General features: G+C 43.0%; 1 protein-coding gene across 26 annotated transcripts in view; it reads right to left on the bottom strand.

The window, feature by feature from the left end:
* Nucleotides 1-27076, bottom strand: part of ANK3 (ankyrin 3) — a 393167-nt gene that overhangs the window by 199470 nt on the left and 166621 nt on the right. For 5 of the 26 annotated variants that reach the window (XM_081004808.1, XM_081004845.1, XM_081004810.1 and 2 more), the window contains exon 1: nt 15959-16601. The exons of 3 other annotated variants lie outside the window; for them this stretch is intronic. In XM_081004808.1, the coding sequence (XP_080860934.1) occupies nt 15959-16072 (114 nt within the window). In that variant the 5' untranslated portion in view covers nt 16073-16601. Of the gene's footprint in view, nt 1-15958; nt 16606-27076 lie in introns of those variants that run through there. 18 more of the 26 variants (XM_081004840.1, XM_081004839.1, XM_081004819.1 and 15 more) reach the window with 11 other exon arrangements.

The raw sequence follows: 27076 nt of genomic DNA, 5'->3' as shown, positions 1-27076 counted from the left end.
ATTCCTAATTGGACCTCCGGAATAGGGGAGATTACCAGAATCTCTCAAATCTAGCTTCAAGTAGAATAACAGGAGGCAGAGGTCATCAACCTGAATTGTAGGAAATTACTGTGAAATATTGTTCACTTCACTGTTGCCAAGTCAAATGCATTACGATTCCAAAACTGGACATCTGATTTAAAAACAAAAACAAAGAAAACCACATCCAACATTTTCACAAACGGTCTGTGTACATCAGGGAAAGTGAAGCAACTCCTCAAAAACCATGTGGAACTATATGTCCTGTTAAACAAATAGCTATAATCCAGGTATTTCACTATTAAGTACTATTCTTCTTGTTGTTGTTAATTAATTAATCAATCACCTTCCATACAATTAAATTAATCACCTTCCATGCAATAAAAAACAGCAAAGAATAGTTTAAAAATAATTTAAAAACAAAAACAAAATAGCTCCCACCTACAGATGAAAGACTCTTGGCTTGGGAAATCCCAAATCTTTTATTGCCCACGGTCTGAGCATCAATTCGTAAGTACAGGAGACACAGTTCAACAGTTCATAAGCATAGTTCTAGGCATAAGTAAAGATGTCCCAACACCTGACATGCCCCTCCCACTCTGTTTTTAAATAATGGTGGGGGGGGGGGATCAGTGAGCCATGCAGTTCTTATCCGAAGAGAGAAAGTTGTACTTGCAAGTGAGCACACCTTGCGGGGAAGGGGACTGTGTGCTGCTGGGTCTCTTCACACTGGTTAATATAGTGAGACTTTGACAACAGGACCTGAGTCTTAATCTCTGACTCTGCCTTCATCTCAGCCAACTCTGCCAATTGCTCAGCCAATTCCCCTCCCCTGCTGGGACTTCTGGCAACAGCAGTGCAGGAACCACCTGCCCCCCTCTACATCACTACCTGAACTTTCTTTGCTCCCAACGTTGGGGTCCTCTTCCTCTGACAGACCCTGCCATTCCTGCCCCATTCTGAATGGCACCACGGGGCCCATGACAAACATTGCAAACAAAACAAAACCTTGTAAAACTGTTTATTGTACTATGTTGCATATCCATGATCAACAACGAGGGTATACAAATCTTAATTTGGAAACCTGCATCAATATTTTTTATTGCTTTATGGCAGGCATCCCCAAACTTGGCCCTCCAGCTGTTCCGGGACTACAACTCCCATCATCCCTGACCACTGGTCCTGTTAGCTAGGGATGATGGGAGTTGTAGTTCCAAAACAGCTGGAGGGCAGAGTTTGGGGATGCCTGGTATAGGCCCTATATAAGATTAGTTAAGGAACCAAGCCCTTGTATAATCTGATGTTTTAACGAATGGCAAGGCTCCACTTTCTGTTTTGTGTTATTGTCTCCAGGTATTACAAAGATGGAGAGAGAAAGTGGAACTTTGACTGAAGTTCATGCAAGTCTCTACTCACTCCAGCGTCTTCCAATGTCTAGTTAATATTGTATCTTAAAACCTTTACTTATTGGCTTCTGCCATATTCCATAGGCCTTTGATTTTAGCCGAGATTGGCTAAGATTTTCACCCTTATTTGCCATTCACAAGGTACATAAGGCTCCAATGAAATTAAAGGAACAATTGGAAAATATGACAAAACATCTCTTATTACCAAGGGGCCGGCCAGATGCTCCCCTTACAGCCAACAATTTGAGACCTTTTTGAAATCTTCCCTCGCAGTTATTATTTCTGAGGCTACCCTCTGGAATTCTGCATTAATAAGGAGCCCAGAAGCTGCTGCATGCCCTGCAAAATCAACATTAAGGCACACAGCACTCCTGCCTTTGACATTTCTTAAGCGATGAGGAAATGTTATAAACAATGCTGTGGAGAGGAAGGCATTCCTGCTATAAGAAATCTGAATTTTGTTTCCTGAGAAAGTTACTGTGCTTTCAAGTTCTTGTGTATGCTATTTGAATAACACATTTTCACAAGTCACAGGAATGAGCCTCTGGGTTCCCTGTGAAATTCTGCCATAGTCTTTGCTTCAAGGTCCTGCTTCTGTTTCTTGCTCTCAGAGGCGGAGTAAGTCGGCGCGGTGGGGGTGGACCGCCCCGGGTGTCTTCGTTGAGGGGGGAGACATTTGGCACACTGCCTGCCCGTGACTCCCAAGTCCACCCCGAGCCGTCGGGGGACGGGGGGAGCTACACCACTTTGCCAGAAGCATTCCCCCCTTTTCCCTTCGTTTTGACAGATTGGGGGAGGCTTGGGAGTTGCAGGTGAGCAGTGCACCGAATGTCTGCCACCGGTGGCTTCCTCCGCCCCATGGGCGGCTTGCTCTGCCCCTGGCTGCAGGCCACGCCCCCCGCTCCGTGCACCTGAGTGGCCATCCCAGGCCTGGGAGGGCACCCTCTGTGCCCTGCCCCCCTCGGGAGTGCGCCCTGGCCATTGTGAGCATATGCTCCGCCACTGCTTGCTCTCCTTTTCACTGCAGCCCACTTGGCTTTCCAGCCTATCAGTTTCATGCTTTCGACTTTTTAACTCCTGAATTCAGTGCTGCCAGGTGCTTGAGTCTGGGGGAGGGAGTTGCAACCTTCAGCAAGGCTAAGTCAAGCAGGCAGCAAACAAGTTAAAATCTGTAACTTGGGAGGCAGTCCAAAAACCAAGAGTCTAGCAGTGCAAAGGAAGATACCTGGTAAAGCCCTTGTGGGAATCTGTTCCACTGTCAAACAGCTCTTACTGTCAGAAAGTTCTTCCTGATGTTTAGTTAGAATCTCATTTTTTGTAACATGGGTCCTAGCCTCCGGAACAGGAAGAAAGCAAGCTTGCTCCATCCTTAATGTGACAGTCCTTTACGTATTTGAACATAGCTATCCTGTCTCCTCCCGGTCTCCACTTTACCAGGCTACCATAACCAATTCTGTCAACCATTCCTCATAAGGCTGAAAGCAACGTATTTCAGCATTCAATAGAAAAATGTGTTCCTTCCTATGGAGGACTGTCCTATATAGATGCTTTGATTGCATTCCCACTGTCATAGGAAATCTCTTCTCTCAACTACTGTTTTATCTTTTCATCTACCGATAGCGGAACAGCAATCTTCAGTTATCAAAATTTTTATTTTCACAGCTTCAAAGTCCTGGTTGTTTTTGATTAAATCATGGCAGGAAAACCTTGGACTGTAACATATTCAGCACATCCATAAATTCTCCTTGAAGAGGTTTTCTTTGCTAAGTTTGAAAAAGTGTACAAAGGAAAGCATTTTCTAGCTTGTCTTTTAACTTGCCTTTTTAGTATATTTATTCAGAACTAAAGGAACAGCTTAACTTTCAGAGCTTTTGTTGTACGCACAGCAAAAGAGTTTGTAACGGATGAAATGGACTCTGGTGTATGAAAATGTAGGCCATAATAAATAATTGCCATAATTGTTGGTCTTATGCCATAATTGCTAGTCCTTAAGGTGCCACAACCCTTCTCCCCAGCATGGTTCAACTTTCATACATTCACTATGAGCCAAGAGTTCCAGAATGCAATTGGCCTAAATGTATATTGGTTTATTCACAACATGCATTCATAGGTTACTGTAGAAACAAGAAATGTCAAACTTTTTGAAGAGGGCTAAGGAACCCTTCAGAGCAAATTTAGGGATTGGAATGCAGCAGGGGTGGTGGGAAGCACAAAAAATGAATTCCCTCCCTTGATGGAAGTATTACCATGTGTTTCCCAAACTTGGGTCTCCAGCTGTTTTTGGACCTACGATTCTCATCATCCCAGTGGTCAGGGATGATAGGAATTGTAGTCCAAAAACAGCTGGAGACCCAAGTTTGGGAAACACTGTGTTAGATACAACCCAATGATAATCACACACGTACGCATAAGTTAACATCTATGAATAAAATATTACTGATTTTTATAAAAGAGCTTTATAACAGCCAATGCACCATGTAGGTCAGACAACAATCAAGACTCAGTTGCCAATTTTCAACATATTGACATACTACTTTTGCAATTTGACCTTGGTAGGTGGCAGTCATAGAAAGGGGTCCATCATCACACAGTGCAGCTCTTGGGGTATGGGGGGTTTCCCCCTGAGGGTTTGGAGGGGCTTTAAAAAAGAAAAGAAAACCCTTAACGTTAAATTTGTGTGGGTGGAATGAATGCAGCATATTGTTGAGAGGGGCTAAACGTCTGGTTATCGAAAAGTGTTGGTGAACTGGAAGGTCATTCACATGAAAAGTTACATTGTAGCCTGGGAACCTTAACAAAACGAGTCCATACATTGAGCTGGGAGTGATTTTCAATAGATGCAACACAGTGGCGGATGACATGGGCTGCCATACGTCATTTGCAATGTTAGTCATGGCTGAACTTAAGAAGAAGTCAATGCAGACGCTTCAAAAAAGAGCTGACATACTGTAGCGGCTAAGAGTATAAACTGTGAGCTCAAATCTCAACAGTTCAAATCCCAAGGTTCAAATCTCAGCTCAGCTATGAAATCACTAGGTGACTGTGGGCAAGTCGTTGTCTTTCATGCTCCTATCTGCAGGGATGGGCTAAATGATCTCCAATGAACATTTTAATGACAGAAATCGGATTAGAGGACAGCTTCCTGAAAAGTTTCCTGGAAGACCCACAGAGTGTATCCATTTCTTTTCCTCCTGTCCACAGCCGCAACTCCCTGCTTCCTTTCAACAACAGATCACCTTCTTCCAAGTGGCATAATCCCAAAGCCAATTTGGTTTGACAATGTGATGATACCACTGAGGCAAAGCAGAATCCGATTCAGAACAAAGGCAATGCTTCCCGATCTGGAAGAATGCAAAGAACATAAGAAGAACTTCGCTGGATCAGGCCAAAGACACATCTAGTCCATAGTGCTGTTCTCACAGCAGCCAACCACATGTTTACAGAAAGCTCATAAGCTGAATAGGCACTAAACTCACTCTGAAGTCATTTCATTTGCCCAGTGGCGGAGGAACGGGTGTGTGGGCGGCCCCGGGTGTCATCACTGAGGGGTGTGTGTGTGTGTGTGACAAAATTACAAAAATATGAGGTTAAAAAAAATGGGCTCACTTTTTAGTTCAGTCAACAAATGTAACGAAATGCGGCTGGCACTGGGTGCCACACTGCAGGGGCTGGCACTTACTACGGGGCCTGCACCATGGCCTGAGACACATCTCTCCTGGGAGTGACGTGGTGGCTTGGGCGCCTGCAGGCTTCGCGCTGCCTGAAATGGCAGCGTGGGACTTGTGTCTGCCCTCCGCCTCTCCCTCAGCAGCCCTACAGCTGAGGGGGAGGCGGCAAAGAGGCTCCACGCAGCGCGCCCTGCCCCCAGCTGCAGGACACACGCGCCACACCCGGCACCCGAGCAGCTAGCTACGCCGCTGGATTCGCCCTCATGTGATTCTGTCATGTAACCAAACTCGATTGGCCATGTGATTTTGTCACTGTGACTAGGATGAGGAGAAGCTCTTCATCAATAATGTTACTGTATCTGTGATTGCTTGGGATTGCAAAAAAGACTCTCAAAGAAATAAACAACTATCTGACACTTAGAAGACATCTGAAGGCAGCCCAGGGAAGTTTTTAATGACTGATGTTTTAATGTATTTTTAATCTATTGTTGGAAGCTGCCCAGAGTGGCTGGGGAAACCCAGCCAGATGGGCGGGGTAGAAATAATAATAATAAAATAATCATCATCATCATGATCATCATCTCAGTGGAGCAATTCTGCTGCCGCTCAAATGCCAGGTGGTGTGGGTGGAGTCACAAACACCTTGCTTGGATGTTTGTCAGGGGACAGCCTGCCTTCCTCTCCAGTGGCACTCAGCTACACCATCTAGGCCACCATGGAGTGTTGTTTATTTAGATAAAGAATGCTAAGAAAGTTGGGTATTAGAAGAAGAAGAAAATCACAGTATAAATATTAACTGTCATTAGCATCTCAGAAATAATGAATGATAGTAGCGGATGAGTGAGAGATTGCCTACTCTCGATGGGGTTACACTCCCTCTGAAGAAGCAGGTATGTAGCTTGGGGTACTCCTGCATCCATTGTTGTCACTGGAATCTCAACTGGCCTTGGTAGCATGGAGGGCCTTCCATCAGCTCAGCTGGTGGCCCAGCTGCTCCCTTGTCTTGTCAGGGATTGCCTAAATTCTGCCATCCATGCTCTGGTGACCTCTAGGTTAGAAAACTGTGACATGTTATATGTGGGCTGCCCCTGAAAATGGTTTAGAAACTTAAGCCGGAGTAAAACTCTTGCTCACCAGGGCAAGGCAGTTTAAGCATATAACACCAATACTGACCCGACTGCACGGGTGGCCAGTTAGTTTCTGGGCCCAATTCAAAGTGCTGGAACAGCTCAGGATTGCAGTATCACTGGTTTTCCCCATATGAACCAACCCAGACCCTGCAATCATTATTTGAGGCTCTATTTTATCAAAGGAAGCTATTGGCTAAGTTCTGAAAATGCTTGCTGGGGTGTGGGGGGGGGGGAGGGGGATATAAATTGATTGATTGATTGATTGATTGAATGAATAAATAAATATATAACATGTGGGTCTGCATTATTACCACTTTGAAAACAAATGACTATTTGAAGAAATATGCCAAGGGTTGCGAACAAGATGGTGGTAAATTTTTTTTTTTTAGAAGGAAATGAAATAAAGGATAATAACATGAATATATCCTTCCCTACCAATCTCGCCACCCCCAATCTATTTCTGAACAGACACAAATATCTTAACATACAGCATATGAGTAATTCTCCTATGCAACTGAGTTTAGGAAGAAGATCAGATACCAAAGATCTGCCTTGAACCATAAGGAAATGAGAGCAGTTCCTAATTAATGTGGTAGACAGTCCTGGCTTTGCCATCTTCCAATTTTGGCAGAAAGATGTCATCTGCTTTGTCTTTCTTCCCAAAGGTGCCAAGGAAGCAAAGTGCTAATTCAGTCACATCTTGCTTGTAAGAGCAGCAAAATGGCCTGCTCTTCACATCCTCCTCCAAAACAATTACCTACTCCACATTTATATGACCACTGTGGTTGCCTTTGGGTCACCCCCAAGTTATAATTGTACCAATACAATGTAGTGGGTGTTACTAGACTAGGCATGTCTGGGCTCACGTCTTCACTCAGCCATGATGCTCAGAGGGCCAGTTGCTTTCTGTCTGCCTAGTCAACCTCACAGGTTTGTGGTGAGGTAAAATGGGATTATTCCATATACAGGACCCAGACCTCCCTGGGTATTCAAACGTTTGCACACCACTGTACTTTTGAGTGCCTTTTACTGTTGCCTCAACCGAGCAGAACTTTGTGCAAACACTCCAGTATGTTGGAGGACTACATAGTCAAGCTGGGAAAGAATAAATGAATAAACTCATGGCTTGTATCCAGTATTGTCCCTTCTGCTCCCAGAGGACTCTTTGACCCAGAAGAAGCTTCCATGAATGGGAGGAGGAAGAGGGCAATGTGGCTGGTTCTCCATTCCTTCTGCAGCCATTTGCACTTCCATCTGCTCCAGAGAGTCAGGGTATCCCCTGGAACTGCATAAAAGGTGGCATGGAGGGTGGTAACCCAAATGCCTGTGATGCCAAGTAAGATGGGGCAGGAATGCATGCTGACTTCCTCAATAAAACTGTTGGAATTTCCCAAACCAAGACTCCAAGTCTTTTGTCTGAGGATGGGAGCCAGGACAAGAAAGGGGGAATTTTTATGAAAAATGCCTCCATCCTGCTTTCATTCAGTTGGACCAATGGGCCTTCAGTGAATGGAAGGGCAGGATATAGCCCCATCTCTTTGCCATAGAAGGAGGCATAAGGGGGGGGGGAGGGGAGATAATTATTTTTAGATATAAAAAATGGTGTATGTCTCACATAAAAGAAAAGGAGCCCTCAGGAACCAAGAAAGGACTTGTCCACAGAACCCCAGTGAAAGTAACACAGAGAAAAAAACAAAACAATAGTTGTGTCAGAAGCTGAAGTTATATCATGGAAAAGAAGTACAGAAAATTGGCCACACAATTTAGTAAGTGAGAGATAATTGAAAATGTGAGTAAGTGCAGATTCAGCGGAATGACAAAAAAAACCCCACCCACATTGAAAATGGGCTATGAAGAGCAAAATAAAATTAACATATCAAGTAAGAAGTACTTGCATTCTAGTATGTGCAGATTGAAAGGTATAAGAGAATTAGGGCAATAATTACAGAAGGAAAGAAGATCAAGAAATAATGAGAGAAACAAAAGGTGACTTTCAGGGTGTTGGTTTTTTTAAAAAGTACTGGAAGAAAGTTGGAGATTACCATATGCAACATTAAAGGAAGAATTGTAGCAAAATATATACTCCATTTAAAAAAATAATAAAAAAATTATGATCTAGCACTATCTGTGCTGCAAGACCTGGCCTTGCTAGATTGGGAACTGTCCATAGCTAATAACAGTACAATATTCAAAATAGACCAAAGAGTATATATTTAAAAGGCCCTGCTAAAAACAACAGCCCCAGCCAAGGAATCCCTCACTTACATTTTCAAATGGCCAAACGTGATTGCTCATATTATTTCCGTAAAAAAATCAAAACCATGAGTACTTCATAGTAAAGCATCATCTGTAAATTTTATACCAGCTTTTCTATTTAACAACCACCTGATCAAGATAGAACTTGATGCTTTTAACGGCATAAACATTACTGAATGGGGATGAGAGTCCAGCCAAAGAATGTTGGCCAGTCACCAAGAGTATCGAACACTAGCTTTTTTAATAGTACAAAATTACCAAGGCATCAAATTCTGAAAACAAGTAATACTCTTCTAGGCTGCATCAACAGAGAAGCACAGTGTCCAGATCAAAGGATGTCATAATCCTGCTCTATTTTCTGCCTTGATCAGACCCCACCTGGAGTCCTGTGTCCAGTTCTGGGTACCACAATTTAAGAATACCTTGACAAGCTGGAACATGTGCAGAGGAGGGCAACCAAGATGATCAAGAGTCTGGAAACAAAGCCTTATGAGGAATGGCTGAGGGAGTTGAATATGTTTAGCCTGAATAAGAGGAGGCTGATAGGGTAGCCATCTTCAAATATCTAAAGGGATGTCACAGGGGAAGATGGAGCATGCTTGTTTTCTCCTGCTCCAGAGGGTAGGATCCAAACTAATGGCTTCAAATTACAAGGAAAGAGATTCCAACTAAACATCTGGAGTTTGGGAGGGAGTGGAATGGGCTCCCTCAAAAGGTAGTGGATGCTCCTTCATTGTAGGTTTTTAAGCAGAGATTGGATGGCCATCTCTCAAAGATACTTTAGTTGAGCTTCCTGCATTGCAGGGGGTTGGACTAGATGATACTTGAGGTGCCTTCCAACTCTACTATTCTGTGATTCTGTGTCTTTGAACTACAGTACTTCAAATTTTGAGGGGCGTGATATAGCAGCATGGGAACTAGCTAATTCTGTAGTGTGGGAAACAGCTCGCAGAAAGCTGAGTAAGTAAGCCACCCAGAGTGGCTGAGGAGACTCAGCCAAATGGGCGGGGTATAAATTATAAATTACTACTACTACTACTACTACTACTACTACTACGTATGATATAAATGGGGGGGGGGATTTGTAACTAATGGAACAGCTTGTGTTCTTGGTTGAAAAACATGAAGCAAAGACTTCGTTTAGGAGAATTACTTCGTAATTTAAACTTCTGAGGGCTTTATGCCTGTATTACATGTAGAGCAAATTTTCATCATAGTTGTTAGAGATATGGATCTTGGTGGTAAACCCGGGACTGGTCTGTACCACTTCTAGCATACAGAAAGCCTGCAACACATAGAAAACTGTTATGGAAAGGGACTGTAAAGGTAAAGGGACCCCTGACCATTAGGTCCAGTTGCGAACGACTCTGGGGTTGCAGTGCTCATCTCGCTCTATAGGCCAAGGGAGCCGGCATACAGCTTCTGGGTCATGTGGCAAGCATGACTAAGCCGCTTCTGGCGAACCAGAGCAGTGCACAGAAGCACCATTTACCTTCCCGCCAGAGCGGTACCTATTTATCTACCTGCACTTTGACGTGCTTTCAAACTGCTAGGTTCGCAGGAGCAGGGACCGAGCAATGGGAGCTCACCCTGTCGCGGGGATTCAAACCGCCGACTTTCTGATCGGTAAGCCCTAAGCTCTGTGGTTTAACCCACAGCACCACCAAGATAGGGGTCTTGGTGCTAAACCCGGGACTGGTCTGTACCACTTCTAGCAAACAGAAAGCCTGCAGCACACAGAAAACTGTTATGGAAAGGGACTGTAGCATAGCCTTTTCCCTGACCTCTAATTTTTCTACATGGAAGTATTTTAAATATATATATGTTCAGTCTTTGATATAGGTTACATATGGCCCTTTAGTGCAACAGAAGTGGGGCAATAGCTTTTAAGGAGATTATAAAATAGCTACATTAAAAAAAACAAAAAACCTGAGCAAGAGGACAACTTTTTGACTTTGGAATTTTGGCTTCCAAGCAGTCGGCAGAAAAATAATGTCTCAAAGTCACACATAGCTGTCTGCAAGCAAGACTTATTCTTATTCATTGAATTTATATACTGTCCTATACCCGGAGGTCTCAGGGCGGTTCACATACATTTTTAACCAAAAAAATTATAATCAACCGGACCACACCCACCATAAAAAGCCCTTCTATCTTTAATAGAATCTTTTGCACTGAAATTAACAAATCTATTCTACATTTTAGGCACATGGGAAATTAAACCTAGTTTCCTTAGCCTTGTGCATAAACTAGCGCAAGACAGAAAAAAGGCATATAAATAATACTTCCTCTTTAAGGTGCCATTTAACAAAAGTGTTCAAGGATAACATCTTACCCTTTTTTAATATTTGAACTCTTCACACTGCTCATGAAACTGAGAGCAGGATGTGCCCCCAAATATTGGTATACAGTATTCTGGGATGGGAAGTGAGGAGAATTATTATTACTCGCTATCACCATCACCACTTACATAGAGTTGTTATAACATTTTGCAGCTCTTCGCTTACTGTTCCTTAAAACCCTGTGAGATACAGGTGAGGCTGCAGCAAAGTGGCCACAACTGCACGTTGTGCTAATGTCTGGTTTTAGTGTGATGTGAACAAGAAGCACATCACATAAGGAGCCGTTATTAATCTCGGGTCTGTGTGCTTCTCCCTCCCCTCTGGCCAAGAGGATGAAGCTGGGAGAGCATGCCCACTCCAGCTCATGCACGTCTGTCTGAGCTATCATTTAGTGCGACACGCAACATGGCCAACGACTTGACCAGTTTGAATTGGTGTCTCCCCACCTCACCTTCCACAGAAGGTGTCCAACCTGCACATTAGACTCTCCACCTGTTCAGGCACACATGCTATATTAAACTTGCGCTTAGATTTGGCATTATCTGGAGGTGCAAATATGAAATATTATTTCAGTTGGTTAGAGAATGGTGCTCCTAATGCCATGGTTGCAAGTTCCATCCTTGTATGGGGCAATTGCATATTCCTGCATTGCAGGGGGGGGGGGGTTGTACCAGATGATCCTCAGGGTCCTTTCCAACTCTACCATATGACTCTTTCTAGCACAGGTGGGCCTTTGATTAGGCAGTATACAGCAGCTACCTAAGGCATCCTAAATTTTGAGCACCAATGAAGTGTAGCAGAATTAGAGACAAGACAGCGCTGATCCCTGGGGCACAACCAACCAGGAAGTTCTCTGATATGGCAGGACCACTGAGATGAATGGGAGATGTTTCCATTCATTTCACAGAGACTTGGATAATATAGTTTCCTAGAGGAATGTACCCTAGGACAACTAGCAGACAAGAAAAAAATCACTTGGCTTTTCTGTTTTGGATACCCCAGTCTCTTGAACTGGCCCACAATGCCTTGAAATGCAGCCAAAAGACAAGCCCACATGGATCTTATTACTTTAATCCGATGCCAAATAATATTTTATTCCCACCCCCAATTTCCTCCTACCAGTCACCCACACAAGGGCTGGCACCACCCCCAAGCCTCCTCCTCTTCCTCTCCCCCACTGCTCCTGCCACCCCTCCCTCTCTCCTCAGTCATCTCCGCCGAATAAATGCTGCTAGCACTGCCATCCCCACCTCTCCTCCTGGCCCATCATCCTCTGCTTTTGGTTTGTCGCGTTACTAGTGGCAATAGTTTCCCCTCCAGCCTGCCTCATTCTGGGTGAGACAGCTGAGAGAGCGCCTTGGATGGACCCCCTTGGCCTTTCCCCAGTGAGTCAGGGAGGAGGAGGAGAGCTCTGCAGGAGCCTTGCCAGGTGGGTTGGTGGTGGTGGTGGCAGCAGAGCCTGTCGGCTGTGAGGCGAGCAACGAGGGGGACCAGGGCTACCAATTTGTCACAGCCACTTCACAGGTATTGGCTTTCCCCATGAATGTGCTGGCCTTGTCCCCACCCTTCCGTACATACATACTGTTCAGTCAACTCACATCCCTAGAGAGTTGCTGTCTCAGTTATGCTTGTACACAGAGATGGGTTGAGTATAGGAAAGCGGGGAGGTTAAAATGCATTCAGAAAGGCTGGGCACGTTCCAGCCCCATTTCAACAGGGTCTTACTCAAATCAGGGTTCCTTCCTGCCCATCACCCCCTTTCTCCCTTGCCTTATCACATGCCAGACTTCCATTTAAATGATGGCACTTGTTGTTTACAAAGAAAGGGAAGATTTGCAAGCTCCCTCTCCCCCGACCAGTTACATGCCCTGTAGGTTATTTTCCGCTGCAGATTATGAGGATTGTGGTCATCTGAGAAGTCACCTCACAGTGTCTCTCCTGCCATCTTTGTAACTCGTATTTGGGTTACAAAGTGGTGAGAGGGAACTGTTAACATTGTCTTCCTTATTGATACTTCACTGTTCCACCCTCACCCAAATTCATACATCTGGTTAAACTCTGGTTACTAAAATGGATTAGAATGCTCTCCCCTTCACCCGTTGGCATATATAAATCTTAATGATAACATGGCACTTGCATCGCCCTTGTGAGACCTAGCTGCACCCAGGCTCCACCCACCAACCTACAAGGCCTTGCCCCTTGGGCTCCTCCCCCTAGGTGTATGCAGCAGTATCCCTATTCTCATCTGTCAAATGTTGCAGAAGATGACAGTTTGTGGGGTCCATTCAGAGACAGGCAATGGAGACAGGGGTATTACATAACACAGGCCTGATTCACTGACTCTTTTGTACACCTGAACTGGGGAGGTGGGAATAAGCAACACTTTTTCCTAAAGTACTTAACCGAAGTCTCACTGGTTTCAACTTTACTAGATTATCTGAAAAGAGTTAGGTGGTCTGGTGGCATTTTCAGAGCCAACCTGGGTGGGAATTGTATTCAAAGAAGAAGAAGAAGAAGAAGAAGAAGAAGAGGAGGAGGAGGAGGAGGAGGAGGAGGAGGAAGAGGAAGACGACAGACTTAAAATACAAAGGGGGTGAAACTGCTTCCTAAGACGGCAGTCCTAATATTAGATGGGAATCATGTCTGTCTGGTGCTGTTATTAACAGGCTGTGTTCAGTTCTGCAAACTGAAACCATCACATGGCTAAATCTCTGTTGCCTCAATTGCCCAGGGATTCTAACCATCACCAGTGTTTTAATATGACTGGAAGACTCCCAGAGGGTTTTTTCTAATACGGTTCAGGTAAAGGGTTAGCCTTTGAGCATCAGCATTGCTGGTGGGTCTTATCTGCAGTGACTCACAATTCACAGAGAAAAAAGGGGGGGTTGCTAATTAAAAAGAAACTAAACCACCACCTTAATGAACAGAGAGATGAGACATGGATTCCGTGCTGCACAAAGGAAGGTCAGAATGGTTGTTGCTACACTCAATATGCACCCTGGTTGGATCTGCAAATGCACCAAAGTTAACCCCCATGTTCTTTCATTCTCTCTCTCTCTCTCTCTCTCTCTCTCTCTCTCTCTCTCTCTCATTCACTTCTTAAATAAATTCAGCATGTCTGTAGCATACACCAAGAGAAAATAAATATTGCCCAAAGGGCAGGTTCACTACTCTGAAACCTTTCTCCCATAACACAATCCTGAAAGAAAATCCATGGCATTTATGATGACTGCAATTTTTTTTGGCCATGTCCCACCCTGGTTGCTAGGAGATGTCCCTTCTAAGACATCATGCTGTATAAACAATAAAGCATTTCTGTCGACATAGCAATTGTCTAAACCACTGAATCAAGAGGCACTTATTGGCATGGTCACCCCCTGCCTCCTCCACTTCTATATTCTGCTCATATGACAACATGAATAATCACAAAGGCACCACACACTTGCTATTGTTAAACCCCAGCCTACTTGAAAGAAAATACCCAGCTCCCTTGTAGGAAAGTTAATGGGAGGCTATGAATTTCAACTCTGACTCCAAAAACGCACGCACGCACACAGAGCGAGAAAGACGTATGTTGAGGGGTGACCCTTTTTGAAGACTGCATTCCTGCGAGTGTTTGGGGCGGGACGGAAAGAGACCCTGGTTTCATTTGTAAAGCATAAAATAAAGTTTGGGGGTGGGGATCATGAACATCTAAATCATCCTTGCTTTTCAAGTGGAAAAGCCAGGAAACCAACCCTTCGGGCTGCATTTTGTTCCCCTAGTTTCATCTATGCAGAAAAGGAGACAAGAGCAGTAATTTAACAGAAAGCCTCTCATGCCCCTTTAAATGGGAGAAATACCCATAAACCTACATGCTGCAGTACACACTCTGCTGCAGCCATCTATATACAGCCTTCTAACGGTCTTACTGTATCAGAAGGCTCCTTAGTGCCTTTTCTCTCTCATTACACTCAGCACTGCTTTTTGCAGTGAAAAGAGAAGGGGGTGGGGAGGAAGAAAGCTGAGGAAATGAGAAGCTGCCACCCAAGCCACAGAGGCGCATATGTACAGAAGGAATTTACAATGTGTCCTTTAAGGAAACACATGCATCAGTGCTCAGAGCCCATTAGATTATGCGTCCCTTAGGGAATATCACAAAGGGACATGGAAATGCAACATAACCTCATTCCTGTGTTCAGACTATAGGCATCTGAGCTGCTTCTGTTTCTTTTCCTTAAAGAATATTCACAGCTATTAAGCACCAAGAAACCACCACAGGGCCCTTTCCTGGTGCGTAAGGTGTCCTCTTAAAGGGCAAGCCCACACAGCATCTTCATTTAAGGTTCTGCTCTTATTTTCCACTATTGTGTTTCATGTCTTATATTGGGCGAAGCCAGCTGGCTTCAGGCAAAATTCAGCAAGGGCGAGTACACACTAGATTGGCATGCCCTGGACTCAGTTTACCCCAATTACCTCTGCATCCAGGGTAATTACAACACAACTGGGGGAGGGGATGTTGGAACAGGGCTCAGTAATCTCACGCCAATATTTCAACCTAACAAAAGAAAGTTTATAACAACAGTTGATTTAGGCGTTATTTCCCCATAAAATAGGCCGTCAAGATAAAAAACACATACTGCAGCAGTACATTCAGTGACTTCTGTTGAAATTAATGGATTATTTCAAAGGCGAACATGTGAGAATCCCAGCAGAATTTCTGCACAGATTTCTTACCAACAGATCACAAACCAACTATTTATCCTCACGTGAGAACTACGCAGATGCTAATTCTTTAACCTGCAAATCTGCCATTTCTTAAACTGACTTCCATTGTACTGAAATAAAACAAGCTCACATCTCAAGACAATGTGATAATCTGCCGGGGGGGGTGGGTGGAGAGAATGCACACCACCTGCGCTGGTTACTGCAACAAATCTAGAATCTCTGACTTTAAAAAAGAAACATTTGCCTTTCAAAGCGACCCCCCACCCCCACCCACCGCAAGTTTTGGCTTGCAATGACATTTCACAGCCTTAACAATTATCCACAGTCACCAAGTTACAAGCGTACCACATCTCTGCTCTCACTGCAGTGTGAGATGTCAAAGTAAAACAAAGGAATCCATGTAAAGAAATTGCTGTTACAAATAAAGGTACCTTTTTCTTCCGATCCTTGGATCTTTTCCTATGTTTTCTCTTTTTCTCATTTTCTTCTTCGGCGTTAAGTTCTAAATCTCTGTTTTTCTTGAGCTGTGATGCTGCGTGAGCCATAATGCATTAAGAACACCCTTTGCAACAATCCTTCCTGGTATATAAGGTGATATCCTCAGGCACCTTTAACCAGCCCTCCTCACAAGCAGTGCCTGGAAGAAAAGCTGTGGCTGGAGCCAGGAAGACATTCACAATTCAAAGGTCTTGATGAAGCTGGCAGATGCTACACAAATTCATGCTTGCAACATCTCTTCCAGTACCTTTCTGTACCTGAAGCTTGGCAAAACAGTGCAGCCATCCTAATGCATTTAACGTAACGAGAAAGACAGCTGGGACAGAGAAAGCTGTATTATGGCTGCATCCCCCACCACCAGCTGGAAGTGTCTAAGTGATTCCACTGAAGGGGGTATGCTGGAAATGATGGCTTCCTCTTACAAACACTCCAAAGCAACAACTCCTGTCGGATCAGTGTCTTTCTTCAAAAATCCTCACATGCATTTTAGAAATCCACCCCTCAGAAACAACGTTTATGATTTATACTCCCTCACTTAATTCTGCATGGTGAGCCACTTAACCCACAATGAAATGGAGCAGCTCCCACTTTAGATTAACTGCTGATGGTGACAAAAATAAAAAAATAAAAAATATATTTCTCCTCCCCCCCTTCATTTTACCATGGAGACCCTGACTGCATTATGTAGAAAACAATGCATGCATTGCTATATCTTAACAGCATGCCCTTTATGCTGAATGTTCGATCTTGCTGCAAGGATTACAGAAAGCACTGTTGTCTTATTCTTCCTTTCTTTTCTAAACACATGCTTATTACAACACATCTTGGGAGGGGGGAGATGTGATCATGCGAGTGCACGAAACAGGCCTCTAATTCATAGGAAATTTCCTGGCAATTTTCTTTACATGATCGAAAGGGGGAAAACAGAACCCACCCCCCTGCACAGCCAGGAATCTGTATAACAAACCCTATTTCTTTGCACTGAGCAATGTAGACGTAGGCTTTTATGGAAGGGCTTGCTTCGATCACCTTGCTATTTTTGCCACCTGAGTCCTCAGTGACTGCAGCTTTTGAATATTCATTAGGGGAGGTAAAATAGCATCAGTATAAAAAGACCTGCAGGGGGCATTTTCCACTAGCATGGGCTCAAAGGAGATCAAGACAATTTGTACCACATGTCTTTCTGTATCTGTTGGCATCTAAAATTATGCATATATCAAATATATATAGAGAGAGAGGGAGACCATACTGTGTATGTATCAACACAATGTATTTATATGTGTGTGTGTTTCTGTGAGTGAGCGTTTGTGTTTGCTCACATACACAGACACTAGCATTATTGTTTACAATAGCAGTGCTATAGAGAAACCAGACAAGGAAGGAACCAACTTGTTAAATAGAAATAGAAGTAGCAGCCTTTTTAAGGGGCACTGTGATCGCATCTCCTTGCTCTAAATACAGTTCTGGAATCCCGGGGTCTGTGACAAAGGACTCAAGCAGAGATTTCCCTTGGGGTTACTAGAGGAATTATTTGTGTGTTGCCCCACCCCCAAGCCTCACAGAGGCAGAAGCTACACTCCTCCTTGACCTTCTTCCCAGATTATTATTTCCCTCTACATATCTTGATTGGCAGAGGAAGTAGAGTGCTGACCCACTTCTTTATCCTTCCCTAACCAGCGCAATGCAGGCAAGCCATATGCCTTTCTCTGTCTGGTGTTGACTGGTGGTGCTGAAGGCCAATGGTGCCCATCCTTGGTTTTTCAAAGGTTTTTGGCTTCTCTGGGGTCCTCCCTATCACCTTCACAGAACCTTACAAGTGCCCCACAGGTCTGTATAGTCTCACAGAGTTCTCACACTCTTCCTTTATCCTTAGGGCTTGTTAGGGTATCTAGCGTTTGATTTTAAACAGATCTGTGTCTGTCCCCTGCTCCACTCTGCTCCAAGATGGGGCCCAAAGACAGACCAAAGGCTGGGAGAGCCAGGATAAAATATGGCACTTCAAGGGAGGAGACAGAATTGGAAACAAGTATAGCATGTTGAACAGAGCTTGGCAGAATTTGATCTTTACTGGCTTTCCAGATCTAGGACAGGACACCTAACAGCAAGGATCACTGAACATTACAAGCAGTAAATATTAAGCTATATATAAACTACATAATTATGTAGAATAACATAATAAACTACCATGTGATACCTTTGTAACAAAGGTAAGGTAAATGACCTCTGGACGGTTTAGTCCAGTCAAAGGCGACTTTGGGGTGCGGTGCTTATCTCGCTTTCAGGCCGAGGGAGCCGGTGATTTTTTTTCTGTCAAGTTTAATGATTCATGAGAGGGAGATGGAAATCTGGCTCGGGAAATTCCCTCTACAGTGGTACCTCAGGTTAAGTACTTAATTCATTCCGGAGGTCCGTTCTTAACCTGAAACTGTTCTTAACCGGAAGCACCACTTTAGCTAATGGGGCCTCCCGCTGCTGCTGCGCCGCCGGAGTAAAATTTCTGTTCTCACCCTGAAGCAAAGTTCTTAACCCGAGGTACTATTTCTGGGTTAGCGGAGTCTGTAACCTGAAGTGTATGTAACCTGAAGCGTATGTAACCCGAGGTACCACTGTATTTGTTAAATAAAAGAAAGGTGCTTCACATACAGTATTCTAATTGCACACAGCATCATGTTATAACATAGCATATTCCAGTGAGATCATATTTTATTTCTAAGATACAACTCTCATAAGGTTTTATAAATGTAATATAAATGGATCCTGATAAAGCAATAGCATTTCACCCAAATAACAAGCCAAAAAGGGAATCTCTAGAACAGAGGGTTCTTAACCTGTGGTCCATGCATGGGCTTCAGGGAGTCTGTGAACTGACCACACACAAAAAATCCCAGTGCAATAAAATCTTGCAAAAAAAGTGCATATTTCTGGGGAGGAGGCCCACAGCTTTCAACAGATTCTCAAGGGGGTCCATGACACACACACACACGGTTAGGAAGTACTGTTCTATAAGTTATATGTGACTTTAATGGTGCATAACCTTGCCTTCCTCATGCTCAGTAGACCATGTCAAAATCTCAGTTCCACCTCAGCTGGATGAGCAACAGTTCCTCAACTTCTTCTTCCTTCAAGCTCACTGTAAACTTTTCATGACCTGGGATAAAACCCAGGAAGGAGAAAGAAGGGTTTTAAAAGAGAATCCCACATCCCTGCCTGTCTGCCTCCTCACCTCAGACTGAGGAACATTGTCCCCCACAAAGGCTTGCCTCTTAAAATTTATGGGTGGGTGGTGGGTGCCCCCCTCCCCACCAGAGAGTGTGGTACATTATTCAGTTGTGTGGTGGGTACGTCATAAGGGCACCCCATTGTCTTTCAAGACAGACAGCTGCCAACAAAATCTTGCCCCAGTGGGCAGCCTAGCTGCTGCATTCTGTACCAGCTGAAGTTTCTGAACTTTCTTCAGAGGCAGCCCCATGTACAGTGGTACCTCAGGTTACAGACGCTTCAAGTTACAGACGCTTCAGGTTACAGACTCCACTAACCCAGAAATCGTACCTTGGGTTAAGAACTTTGCTTCAGGATGAGAAGACAAATCGCACAGCGGTGGCGTGGCGGCAGTGGGAGGCCCCATTAGCTAAAGTGGTGCTTCAGGTTAAAACCAGTTTCAGGTTAAGAACAGACCTCTGGAACGAATTAGGTTCTTAACCCGAGGTACCACTGTATAACATGTTGCAGTAATCTAATCTAGAGGCTACCAGAGTTTAGATGAGAGAAGTTGGGCTATCCCGGTCCAGATAAGGGCACAGCTGGGCCATCAGCCAAAGCTGATGGAAGGCACTGGGTACCACTATGTACACTCTAGGTACACTCTATATACTGCTTCTGGCTCCAGGGCAGAACAACCCTGTATGATACAAGTTGTTTGTAAACATGAATTTGTTGCATTTGTACTTAAGAAGTTTACACCTCATGGGTGTCATGTATTTTTATAGAAAAGAACTAACTTTGTTGTTATTGTACTTCACATCATTAATATTTATTAGTGAGGATGGGGTAAAGAATCAAAATGGGACACCCTTTAACAACTGCATAATATTATTGCAGCCGACATTCCAAAAATGTCTGAAGTTTGCTCTTGCATAACTTCCAAGACAGGTAAGATGTGTAAATAATGAATTTGTGCTATGCAGCTCTACGCCCACTCTGACAAAAACAGAATGGAAAGCAGCTTCTCTGACCTAATTATTACACTCAAGAGACCATATTGGCTGTGAGTCCTGGAAGGACTGCTCCCTGCCTTGCAGGCCTTTTCTACCTGGACTGCGAGGGTGTGGCTTTGACTGACTCCAGCGACAAAAATGGAGGCTGCTGAACAGACACTTGGGCTGGGGTGTTTTGAGGGTGGTTGTTGCTGTGGGGTGTGGGGGGGTTTTTTGTATCTTTATTTTAGATCTTGTTGTGATTTAGGTGGAAATTGTTCAGTTTGGTTGTGTATTTTTGAATGTTTTATTTATTGTTTATGACTATTTTTGATGTGTTGTTGTAAGCTGCCTTGAGCGCAGTTTTAACTGTGGAAAGGCAGCATACAAATAAAATTATGTATGTATATATGTTTGTTTGAATGAATGAATGAATGAATGAATGTAAGCATGTAAGATGTTAGATAGAAAGCACTTTATTTTTATTTTTATTTTACTTTAAATATTCAAAACTTCGGAGTTCTTACAAATTCCAGTACAAAATTAATGGTGACATTTAAGTCTACGCAAGTCGTGGTTCCGTTTTAGGTTCACTCAGCTTGTGACCCACTAAGTGAAATTCAGCTTCATGAACCACCTTTTCTTTTTTCTTTTTTTGCAGCTGGATACCTGTGTCTGGCTTACTGATCAGAAGGTCGGCGGTTCAAATCGCCACGACGGAGTGAGCTCCTGTTGCTCGGTCCCAGCTCCTGCCAACCTAGCAGTTTGAAAGCACGTCGAAGTGCAAGTAGATAAATAGGTACTACTCCGGCGGGAAAGTAAACAGCATTTCCGTGTGCTGCTATGGTTTGCCAGAAGTGGCTTTGTCATGCTGTACGGAAGCTGTACGCAGGCTCCCTCGGCCAATAAAGTGAGATGAGCGCTGCAACCCCAGAGTCGGCCACAACTGGACCTAATGGTCAGGGGTCCCTTTATCTTTACCTGTGTCTGTGGGGCTTGGCGGGCTACAAGTTCTGCAGGCCCAGTTTATCAGTTTATTTATTAAACAGGCTGGAATAGTGGCAAACAAATGAATGCATTTGTAGAGGGAAATTTCATTAAATTTACACACATAAAGTGACATTAGAATACCCAAAAATACCAATTATTTTTTTTTTTTTAATAAACTGGATTCTAGGACTTTCATCTCCTGCTTGTGAGGTTCCAGAGGCAGCTGTCTGGCCAGAGTTAAGACAAGGCTTCTGGACTAGACAGAATTTTGCTTTGATCCAGGCAGTTCTTTTCTGCCCTTTGTGTATACATCAGTCATGACAGTGCTTCCTATTTACTTGTGGTTCAGCTCAACCAATCTTTTGCCCACGTTCATGTCACTTATTCAGGAACATGTACAATTTGTTATTCATGAGCAATAAACAGAAAACAGTAACACTGTATGAGAATCCTTCTATCTGCAATAGTATCAGTAAGTCAATCTACCCAAAGCAAATGGATCTGGGTATGACGCAGGAGCCAGGGACAGCAGCCAAAAAAATCCCAAAATCAAATGTAGCAGCCTCCCCCGTCAGCTACGATGATGGTGTCTAAGCTCCAGACAATGGAAGCATACAAAATGCAGCTAAGGAAGATATATGCAAACAATTGCATCACAGTGCTGTAAATCAGACACAAAGTCACTACCACAGTGGTTCTTCATACAAGCTCCAATCATGCTTCAAGGTCAGGGAGTGCTGCTTTTGAGACAGTGATGAGTCCTCTGAAGGATGCCCGGTCCATTCTGAAAGCAGTTCTAGGGCAAGGCTCCCTAGCACTTAGGAATCTCTCCTGAAATAATTTTGTGCACAGTGTACTTGCTGACTACATATTCATCTTTCCCAAGAAAAGGATTCTTAGGTGCAGCCTTGTAAGCTGAGCCCACAAAACATTTCTACCAGCTCATCTGCTCATTTGAGTATAATCTTGAGCTGACATAATAGGCTGTACCATTTCAGGCTAAAAGTGAGGGGTGATTTTTTTTGTAGTGTGCTCTCACTTTTTTAAAAAATCCTGAACTCCCCACCCCCTCCACCCACCCCTTCCCTGCAAGCATGATGCAAACTCATCAAGGAGAAAGGTTCAAGTCCAAACTGTTCTCTATTCTAGTTAAAGGGAGCAGTGTTGTTTTTAAACACAGGGCATTAAAATATGTAAGTATACTTATGTGGAAACAGGGTTGTCACAGCAATGATGACCCACCTCATTGGGTATCAATGGCGCTTCCCTGTTACTTCTTCCCTGATTACTCCCACCCCCCAATTTGTAACTATGGGGATGCATGTGTGTTCCACTGGTGTGTTTCCCTCATGATGTGATTGTAAGAATAGACTTTAATTTTTTTTTTTAAAAAAAGCTTTTTCAGTGCATGCTTATTATGGGGGTGGAGATACCAAACCCATTATGATACAGTGAGTAAATGCTACAACACCGGGCAATTCTAATAATTTATGATTCAATGTAGAGTGTAACAGATGACCCCACCTCAACAATGTAGGAATAGCAGTTATTCTGGATTAAATAATCATTCGCACAAAGCTGTGGTTCTGTGTATGAAGACATGGGGCAAATTCATTTATTTCTAGAATGGCTACCCTACTTCTCAAATTAATTCAGAACCCAAGGCTATGAAAATTATAATAAAAGCACTTAAGAATCAATATAAAAATCAAACAACATAAAAACTAAAGCAGATAATAATAATAATAATAATAATAATAATAATAATAATAATAAGGTAAAATCAACTGGTGAAATGGTTGGTGAAAAACAGCATTCATGGAAGCAGAATGTTGTTGAGGAGGAAAATGGAGGAGATCTCTTTAAGTCAGAAAAAGTCGTCTCCAATTGCCACCCACATCATCTCTGAAGTCACATCACATCACAAGCTACACAAATCTGCATAAGGAAAATAACAATTCTCTGAGGAAAAGCATTCTTTTTATTTTTGGATGATGCATGCATGTGACACAACAAATATGATCTCAATGAGACATTCCCTCTTGTGTGGAAGAGAGAAGGAAGATGCTGAAATTCTTGCTTGGAGACCTTACAAGCTAGACTGGCACCTGAGGGAGGGGGAGTCTGTCACCTGGCATTGCCACTTCTGATCTTGAAAGCTTTTTAATAGTGTCCAGTTCCTTTTATAGTTTTGGCCTCTGTCATCCCCAAATTAGAACTGAATTTTCTTGGCTGCTTTTACTCCTGTTTCCACCCTCTATTTTAGTGGATTTTGGAGGGATTCCCCCCCATATCCTCCCAAACAGAAATTAGCTGCCTTCAGAAATAAGATGGGATACAAATTTAGAAAACAAACAAAAGCCTGGGGAATACACAAAGCAAAGGGAGGCAAAGCCTAAAAATACCAGATGAAATACAATGTATTAACAATATTAATGTGCCCAGCAAATTGCAGCATGTTGCCCCATTCAAGGGCTTAATGTAGCTGCTCATTTAAGGAGTGTGTTGCTTGGGCAAGACATCTGGAAGCATGATGCCTTTTCATCCCCTTTTTCATAAATTTATAACATAGAAGGGCTGATGTCCCAATACTCAAAAGGACCTTCCATCAAAACTCAATTTCAACAGGAACTACTTGACAAGATCAGGGTCTTGCACCATGTCACATGGAATCAGATTCTATAGCATTTCAGTTTGCAGAGACCTATGCAAGTAACTACGATGCATCTAACAACCCCTTCTCCCAGCCAGAAACAGCATCCTGTTGCTACTGCAGAAAATGGTGCCTAATTCACTTATCTTTAGAGGACATACTAAAGTAGGACACTCAGCTTACATTCAGCCCAATGTGAAGAGTTCATTCCAGCTTAGACTTTTTTGCTCATTGCATGCCAGCTGAACTTGTACAGATTTGTTCTCCTGTCCACAATAAACACGTACAAACTGACGCCGTGGTCCTGCTAGTCATTTCTGCCCATTAAATGTTCAGTATGCCAACAAAATGTGATTTGCGGCCATCCCAAGTAGTACAGCTAGTTTACGGAAGGCATCCATTAAAGACCACGTGTACCGTTTCAGTTCCAAGGAGATGCCCCAAGGAGTACCTATAACGTTACTTGATGATCCTAAACATTTTAAATAATCAATGCGCGATAATGTGGAGCATCTACTGATGAAAGTAGATTACCTATTTTGTTAGAACTCCGATAATGCTGCATGATGAATGTGAATAGAAGAACTGTGCCTCAGAGCTGAAATAAATCAATTTCACACACCCCTCCCAAAAGCTCCTTTGAAAATATGGATGCTAAATATCCCCACCAAGGTATCATCTCAATATTCAAATATTTGCCACAAACCACACCTAGAAGTTCAGGATCTGCTTTTCCATAACTAGCTCCTGCATAGCTGGATCAATGTCTACATGGTCCGTCCACCTGAGTACTGAGAATTCGGGTGAGTATTTCACACAGCAGCCAGCATCTCTTCTCACATACAAAGGCTATATAACTAGAGAGAGGCTGCCACACAGCCAGGATCACATTCAAAGGGTTTCATAGTTAGTTCTATATCAATATCTTACAGTCATCAAGTTCCAGTGCTTGATATTTTGATAATTGCTATTGGATAGATGACACACAATGGCATTTGAGATCTGACAGCACTGGGAGGTAGGCAGGTGATAGCATTCGACAAAAGCATTTATTGACGACATTCTATTTCATCATTGACAGCCCGTGGCTTAGGAGAGTTTATGTTTAATGCCTGCCAAAATATTCATAAGAAGAAACCAACAAGTAACCAAAATTGGGGGGAGGGGGGAGTGCCAAGAGGTCCTTAAGAACCTGAACTTCAAAACACAGACAAATGTTCCAAAGCCCAAAGTCAAAGGTTTTTTTTTGGGGGGGGGAATCACTTTCAAAATTAAATGGTGAAATGAGAAGATAAGGTGATGTTTTAAAATAATGCATATATTTGTGGCTGTGGGTATTCTTTTCAGCTCTGCCACACATATATATTCCTCTTCACTTTTGCCTTCTGTACTTTGCAGAAAAAAGCAATCATTTTCCTACACTGAGGTCCTGCTATTCCTCTTGAAGGAGGATCTAGGAGGGCAACCCAATCTGTTTATACTGTAGTCGTGCAGGTTTTGAAGCACATCCGGCTATGGCAATTGGATTTGCATATAAAAATATCAGATCTTAGGAATGTAAAATAAGATTTCTTATAAGAATTAACTGCAATACAGTGGTACCTCAGGTTACAGACGCTTCAGGTTACAGACTCCGCTAACCCAGAAATAGTACCTTGGGTTAAGAACTTTGCTTCAGGATGAGAACAGAAATCGCGCAGTGGTGGTGCAGTGGCAGCAGGAGGCCCCATTAGCTAAAGTGGTACCTCAGGTTAAGAACAGTTTCAGGTTAAGAACAGACCTCCAGAACGAATTAAGTTCTTAACCTGAGGTACCACTGTATATGGATGTTAGAAGAATGTTTGAGTAAGGACCAGAAAATGAATGTGGTTTAATAAGATTTTAATTCTGGTTTTGCCTCATGGCACTCAAGAACATTGAAGAGCTTTTTCCTCTCATGGTAGCTTTGCATTTAAGCGTTGTATTGCAAGGAACAGCTCATTGCTTGAGACATTTGGAAGTGAACTGGCTAAAACACTCAAAAATGCACTGAACAGAACAATCCTCCCTTGTCAGAGCAATAGAAAAGATGACCTAATAGGTCTTTTCCATCTTAGATCCTGTCATCACAATCTAGTTTTCCTTTCTGAAGACAAATTTTATGCATTACTCTCTCTACCTTCCATTATAACAAGATGCTGTTTTGTATAAGAAGAATTAGTTTCAAATTTTTTGGAGTCCTCTATTGACCTTGAAGGCTGTGCCTTATATTCAATACTTTTCATATATAACTTCAAAAGTTAACATTTCTGAGCAGAGCAATCCAGTTTGTCACCAACTCTAATCAAAAAGTCTATGGTTAGGACTGTGATTCTGGAGAAGCACAAAAATGTATTATTTAGCCACAGGCCTTTGACGTATCCATTTGGAATTCAATGCTATGTGAATTTCAACTTTGTTTTCAAAAAGCAGCTTTCCACCTTTTATGGTTGCAAATATGCGATTAGCGTGTGTGTGAAATCCCTGCTGAAATTGATGAAAACACTTTGATTGATTCAAAGGGTGCTCTGATTAATTTGGGGTAACAGATTTAAAAATAATTATTATTTTAAATCAGAACACTTCTTAAATCAGAGCAGGTGCCTTCTTAGACGAGATACATGCTCTCCTTTGACATAGCAAAAATGCTTTTTAAAAGATGGCACCTACATTGGCAAAAAGCAAATAAATAATGCATTTTCTTCTTCTTCAAGGAAACTGTCTTATTTGTATGCAAGTTTAAGACAGTCATGTAAAATCCACCCTCCTATTTCCATTAATATGCTTACATAATTAAATGACTGACCACGCAATGATGCACATATCTCCTCTGAAGTAAGCCCCACAACATTCAATGGGTCTGACTCCTAGGTATAGGATTGCAGCCTAAGATTTATTTAACAGGATGGGAGCCCCTTTAAAATTCTGGGGAATCCAAGCGCTCACATTGAAAGGAATCACCCATCCATGTTAGATCTAAAGCAGCATAAATCAAGATGCACAGCAATGGGTGAGGAATAACTGTATATAGAATGGAAGGATTTCAAGTGCGTGGTCAAACAAAAAATATTCAGATGGGTGTGCAGCTGATTATTCCTGAGACAATGAAATGCACATCTCTCTTCTTTTATCTTGTTATGAGCCATGGTTGGAACAAATCAACAGAACTGGCTGATGGGCTACAGAGTCCAGTTGAA

This window comes from Podarcis pityusensis (genome assembly GCF_964106645.2).
Source record: "Podarcis pityusensis genome assembly, chromosome: 5".
NCBI classification, from domain to species: domain Eukaryota; kingdom Metazoa; phylum Chordata; class Lepidosauria; order Squamata; family Lacertidae; genus Podarcis; species Podarcis pityusensis.
Note: the sequence above shows the minus strand (reverse complement) of the source record. Positions and strands in the feature narration are given on the sequence as shown.